The following is a 6,818-nucleotide window of genomic DNA, read 5'->3' as shown; positions in this document are numbered from 1 at the left end:
GGCTGCTCCTTGGAGGCAAGGATTCTAAGGCTCTTTGTAACATACTTTGAACATGTTGCAAGGAGGGACAGGTCCTTGGAGAGGGACATCATGCTTGGGAGGGTGGAGGGACAGTGCAGGAGGAGAAGGCCCTCTATGAGGTGGATTGATTCAGTGACTTGGGTAATTGGGATGGGAGTGTCACAGACAGTGCGATTGGCACAGAACAGAGCAGAGTTTAGGGCTGTTGTACTTAGGGTCGCTATGAGCCGCAAGAGACTCGATGGCACATAACAGCAACAACAATAACAAATTTTAAAATGAGATTGAATTCTTTTACAACAACAAATAAAATTTCATAGACTTTATAAAATGTAATAATCTCGTGCTATGTACAACAAATAACAGACTTAGAAAAATACTTATATAGCTTTAAACATAAAACTATGCTTTCATGTAATAATGACAGAAATCATGAAAATACATTCTTTTATATTTTAAATTAAGTTTCTATGTCTAAGTATTCCAAAATAGAGTTCTTAGGTATTTATTATTCTATTAATGTTACTTACAGTTTCATAATCATACCAGGTAGCATCCGGGATGTATGCACTCACAACATTTGCTCCCTAATATAAATCACAGAAAAACAAATTTTTATTTTTAAGTTTTTACAGAAATTAATTAAATAATTACATGGATTTTCATAGTCAGAAGAAAAAGTAAAACAAAAAATTGTATTCTTATACTTCTATAATTCTGACTAGTAAAAATATCAGTACATTCAAAAGCAAGTAGACAAACATGAAAATATTTGATATGTCAATGAAAATTATGTATTAAATTGTCTAATATTAAAACTGCTTGATCATAGAAATACATCTACATTTTATATGCCCAGGGGCACACAGACTTTATGAAAATTAAACATAACTCATTTTAGTACATTTTATAGTATACTTATATGATATTTATGATTGGCAGCTGTCTGGTTTTTAAATTCCTCTATGTTTACAATTTATAAAAATTCAGTGCCAGCATGTGGTTAACTGAACATACTACTATTTTTGTGAGATTTAATTTTGATTCAGTGAATGTTGCATTTTAAAATCCTCTTGTCCCCAGGCAAGAAGTCCATGTGGCACTTTAGTTTAGACATTGTATTGCTGACAGAAAGCTCAGTGGTTGACTCTACTATTTGCTCTTTCAAAGATAAGGTAGGCTCTGTTTCTGTAAAAGTCGCAACCCCACACACCCTAGGAAATAGTTTACTTTCTTTTACAGAATTGCTTTGAGTTAGAAACAAGTTGTTGGCAGTGAGTTTATTGCCTCTGGCTAGCTATTAAACACTTGACAAACAAAAATTTGATTAATATTATAATGATTATTTGAAAAAAATTTATTACATTTTAGAACTCAACTAAACTTTTATTAACCTGAAACAGTCATTGTTGTTGAATCAATTCTGATTTACAAAGATACTATAGGACAGACTAGAACTGTCCCATATTATTTCTAAGCTGTAAATCCATTCAGAAACTGCGTGCCACATCTATGTCTTGTGGAGCAGTTCAAAATTTTACCCACTTTTCCACTAGAGCTATTCAGCTTCAAAGAGAAACAGATATTACAATAGATGTCTATTACTCACATGCTACATATTTATTAAAAAATATTAAACACAAAGCATACCTGTCTTAAGACGGGAGTTATAAGTAATGCTGGGCCCCATAAGAATTGAGTGTCCTCTATCCAACTATTCGTATCATCATAAAACCTAAGGCCAAAGCAGTGTATAATGAACAAATTGAAAACAAATAAAACCCCATGGCATTGGTATTTTTATCCACTGCCTTACACCTGACCACTTGGCCATGTGAGAATATACATGTGAAATGAATTGTTGGGACCTTAGCTCCCCTGGGAATGTGGCCTGCAGCTGCCTCAAGTGCAGATACATAGCTCACCGCTGATCAGTACCTTCAACATCAACAACTGTGAGGCCAAAATAAGAGAGAGAGTTAACCAGACTGTAGCAAGATCGTGGTAAGTCACAGCCTGATAGAGCTGGATGGAGCATTCTATATCAGGAAAGAACAAGCAATAGAGAAAGTAGCGTTCATGTCCTTTGAGGTCAGAGGCTGCTGCATCATAAGTATCTTGCTGTTGAATGTGAAACTTTCTAACTAATTGAGGAATTGTGTCTTGCTGTTAACCTGGCTTGGGACTGCTCTTCACTGAGTCTCGATTTTCACTATGTGATATATTTTGCCTTCCTCCTCCCCTAAATAGACCTTTTCCCCTAATAAACCCCACAATTGTGAGTAAAATGATTGTGTAATGTCTGTGTTCATTTGCAATGCATTACAGCCTTGTAATTAATTAGTAGAAGTAGGTGCAGCAGAGTGGAGGATGATGTTTGACATTTTAGAGATTGGTTTTCTATTGCAGATGCTGTTGATGGGGACAGTTCTCCTTTGTGGAGTTAGTAGAAGTCAAACCCGTCGTCCTCATGCTGCTAATTGTTTCCTTTACAAATATAGATTATTTAAATCAATTGTTTGAGAGAAGGGGGTAGAGAGACAGAGATGGAGGAGGAGGAGGAGAAGAAGAAGAAGGGGAGGAGGAGGAGGGAAGAAGGAGAAGGAGGAGAAGAAGAAGAAGAAGGGGAGGAGGAGGGAAGAAGGAGAAGGAGAAGGAGGAGGAGAAGAAGAAGAAGGAGGAGGAGGAGGAGGGGAGGAAGAACAAGATAAAGGAGGTTGGGAGAGGAAGAAAGTGAGAGTGAGAGCGAGAGAGAGCGAAATGGGAAGGACAAAAGAAGAAATGAAGGAAGGAAGGTTGGAAGAAAAGGAAAAAAGTGGAAAGAAGAAAGGAAGACGGGGAGGGTGTATTTTAAAAATATATCAAAAATATTCTTTTACTCACTCATGCAGAAACGGTCTTGCTACTGTTTCTCCATACCGATGAGCTTTATAAAACAGAGTGTAGAGGAAAGGTAACAACGTATAGCGAATATTGAGGTAGTGGCGTGATGAATTAACCAGAAGAGAGTTCTGTCCAAAATAGGCAGGATCCTGTTCCTAAGTAATACAAACCGAAATTGCATTAAAAAAGAGACCAGGTGTAAGTGAAAATTAAAATAGAAGCATTATAACCTTTATAAACCTTTATAAAACTTTGACCTCTTTTTCAAACGTTGCCATTATCATTATTTCATCATTAAAGTTCTCAGATATCCAAGCTTTCACTTGCCTATGTATTTTAATGAATTAAAACTTTAATGAAACTTTTGTATATAGTGGGAATTTCACAAATATACATACTTTTAAAAGAACAAGAAAAATTTAAAGAAGTAAAATTTCCATATATATTAGTGGTGTTAGAATGAATTGCCGCTCCCAAGTCTTTAACTGTCTTGTACCCAGACTTTTCATCCCTATGTTTGTGTTCTGCCACTTGACATATTCCAGCTAACGTGATCTCAGTACCTATGTGGCATTCAAGGACGTGTTGGAGATTTGCTTGTGCGAGGAGTTGTTGTCTTATGCCTTGCTCTTGTCTACAATCCCTCAGAGACGAGGAACAGAGCTACTTGACAGACCTGTAGAATCGCACCTTCAGGTAGTCTCCCTGAAGAGGCTAGATCAACCTGACTTCCTCAGCTAACACATAGCACTTAAGCAACCCTGCTCCAATCTCGTGCTAAAGCCTAACAGTCAGCACACATCCTTCTGGCCTCATCTAGTCAGTGAATTAGCCGAGTGGGAGCATGTTACAGGCCTGTTCTTGGGAATCGTGGCGTTCCTCCTATATACAAGAATGCGTTTCCAGGGCTCTTGGCTGAAAATGTGTGAGAACCGGATTCCAGTTCAAGGACCTCCTTACTAAACCTTCCTTCTCCCCTTTTTTCTTCACCAAGGTTTGCCCTGTACTTTGTTCTGGTTTCTTCCATGTACTAATGCTCCAATTACTTTACTCCCATTTGAATAATAAATATTATCCAATAAATCCTTTGCAAGTTCTGCCAACAGAAACACATTTTTGATTGTGAGTCAGTGTCTGCTTCTTTGAATTGCAATACACAAATGAACCAAAGGTAATGCAATTTATACTGAAATTGCCATTACCACCCTTTTTATTCCAATGTCGAACCATGTATATTGACTGTGAAGTGACTAATCTATAATACGTACCAGTTATTTCTACTCTATCATGACTCATATTATTCTAAGCTCTTAGGGGCTGGTCCTCTCCTAATAAAACTTTATATGCTAACAATATGTTCACAATTTTACCAACTATTGGGTAATTAACGGATTTCTTGGCTTGAATAAATTTCACGCGTAACTCTGGGAAACACTACCCAAGAGAATCTACAGTATGGTGAATTTTTATGTCTGCTAAAATACTTCAATAATATCCTAGTATTTCCACTTCTACCAGTGCATGCAGATGCTTCAAAAGTGCTGGTTTTGCTTCCAATCTATAATAATAATTTATTAATTATAAGATTTTGGACTTAAATGCTTTTTTGTTATTAATATCTTTTATATTTTGTGAAATATAAACTAGAAATCTCTAATATTATCATTATTACTGGTCAGTACTGTTGACGTAGTTCGTAAGTGGCTGTGCTGACATTTCAGAGGGGAGCAGTTCAAGTATACTAGCAGCTGTTCCGTGGGAGAGAGAGAGAGAGGGACAATCTCCACTTATCAGATTTACAGCTTGAAAACTAACTGTGTGGTGAGCTTTCAATTGATTTCAACTTAATGGCAGACAACAACAACATTGTTGTTGCTGTTATTGTTTTTATTATTATTATTATTAATTAAAGTGTCCAAACTCAGATTGGTAGAATCCAGTTCAAAGATGTAACTAACTTAATTTATAGCCTCAAGCAGAAGAGGATTTAAAACTGACCCTCCAGTGAGTTTCTGAGGGAGAAAATCACACAGGAAGATATTGTCTATCTTCCTTGTGTGGAGATGGATTCAAGGTCTCAGAGAGTCATGGCCTTTAAGTTAATAGGTCACCTCTCTGCCATCAGAACTTGTCAAAAAAAAAGCTAAACCTAACTAAAAATATTGATGGTTTGACATACATAGACATTCTTTAGGTTTAATATTTATGTTAGCATATTAAATGCAAAATATTTATATGCTTGGAGAATATGTCTTTTGGCTATTAATTTTAAAATATACAATCTTTGAGCCATGCCTGTGTAGATTTGAGTTTTAGTGTATTGCCAATAATGCGACTGCATTTTATTTTCAAACACGTAGAGTAAAAATTAAGTTCTTACCATGTATGTTTCAGCATTGTGGTTTCTCGAAAATGGATAAAATGCCCCAAGTTGCATCCATCTCCTGCAAAGTTCTTCTGTTGTATCAGCCACAAACCCACAAATATCTGCTCCAACCTAAATAATGAATTTATCCGTGATTTAAAGTATAAAGACTCTCAAATGTTACCTCTCAATTAATTAAATTGCATGACTTAGAATCATATCCTTGATTACACTGAAAAATTGGTGGGTTTATAATTTTTTGTTGGGTCCAAGTGAATTTCTCCTTCTCTAAAGTTGTCTATTCATTTCCTTAGTGAACTTCTAGGTTTCTGTATATCTTAGTAGCTACTCTTTAAACATTAATTGTTTATTGATTGAGGTTGTTAACAATTACAGCTTGCTCGTCTCCACAATCAACACTCTTAGTTCCAGCAGTCAGGGAATCAAAAGACAAATTGCACTAGGAAAATCTCCTTTCAGGGACTTCCCCAGAGTACTGAAAAGCAATGATGTCAATCTAGAGACTAAGATGTGCCTAATCCAGTCCATGGTCTTTGCAATTGCATGCTGTGCATCAGTGAGATAGGTGATGACTAAGATGACAGAAGAAGAATTGATGCCTTAGATTTATGGTGCTGGAGAAGAGCCTTGGTCATACCGAGGACTGCCAAGAAATCACATAGGTCTGTCTTGGAAAGGGTTAAAACAAGTTTCTCCTTGGAGGCAAGGGTATTAAAGTTCTGTCTCACATACTTTGGGCACATGGCCAGGAGAGGCTGGTGCTGGAAGAAGGACATCATGCTTGGAAGGGTGGAGGGACAGTGCAAAAGAGGAAGACGCTGGATGAGATGCATTGATATAGTAACTGGGGCAATGGGGGTGGGTGTGTCAGAATCAGTGAGACTGGCTCAGGACATGGCAGGCTTCAGAGTTGCTGTACACAGGGTCACTAGGGGTCACAGGTGACTTTGCTAATCCTTATCTGGAGATATCCCTGACAGCAGATTTTCCGAAAGCCACTCTTCTTGATTTCCTGACTGCTGGTACCAAGAGTCTTGATTGTGGATCTGAACAAAATAAAATTCTTAACATGCTCAACCTCTTCTCCATCTATCATGGTTCTGTCAACTGGCCCAGAGGTAGGCCTTTTGGCTTTATGTTGAGATGTAATCCATATTGAAGATTTATGCTCTTCCTTTTAGACAAATTTGTTTTAGTAAATTATACAAAGAACCATTTCTGATTTCACAAATCACTTCCTCTAGAGTTTTTACTTCCATCACATTGATTTCTTCTATTATTTCTATACGTTTTGACATCAAGTACAATTGTTTAAGTATTTTTAAAATTTCTCTTCAGATATTTTTCAACTTATTTAAATTTAAAACATTTTCTTTCAATTTCTAAATGCAAAATATGTGCATGTACATTTTAAGATCCCCATCTTTTTGGAAGCAGGAGTGGCATCCACTTCCTAAATAACATGCCTTTGGAAACTCTAAGAACTTTGATAAATGTCAATAGTTATAGAAATGCATCAGGCACTTTG

General features: G+C 36.7%; 1 protein-coding gene across 1 annotated transcript in view; it reads right to left on the bottom strand.

Annotated features, from left to right (window-relative positions):
- The window catches only part of SI (sucrase-isomaltase (alpha-glucosidase)), a 110,761-nt gene that overhangs the window by 66,941 nt on the left and 37,002 nt on the right, over positions 1 to 6,818 (bottom strand). Inside the window, exons 16-19 of the mRNA XM_006891503.1 lie at positions 5,285 to 5,401; positions 2,905 to 3,059; positions 1,672 to 1,756; positions 552 to 608 (exon numbers count right to left, since the gene is read on the bottom strand). Coding sequence (XP_006891565.1) covers positions 552 to 608; positions 1,672 to 1,756; positions 2,905 to 3,059; positions 5,285 to 5,401 — 414 coding nt within the window. The remainder of the gene's footprint in view (positions 1 to 551; positions 609 to 1,671; positions 1,757 to 2,904; positions 3,060 to 5,284; positions 5,402 to 6,818) is intronic.

This window comes from Elephantulus edwardii, unplaced genomic scaffold (genome assembly GCF_000299155.1).
Source record: "Elephantulus edwardii isolate Elephantulus edwardi_28Jun2011 unplaced genomic scaffold, EleEdw1.0 scaffold00098, whole genome shotgun sequence".
Classification (NCBI taxonomy): domain Eukaryota; kingdom Metazoa; phylum Chordata; class Mammalia; order Macroscelidea; family Macroscelididae; genus Elephantulus; species Elephantulus edwardii.
Note: the sequence above shows the minus strand (reverse complement) of the source record. Positions and strands in the feature narration are given on the sequence as shown.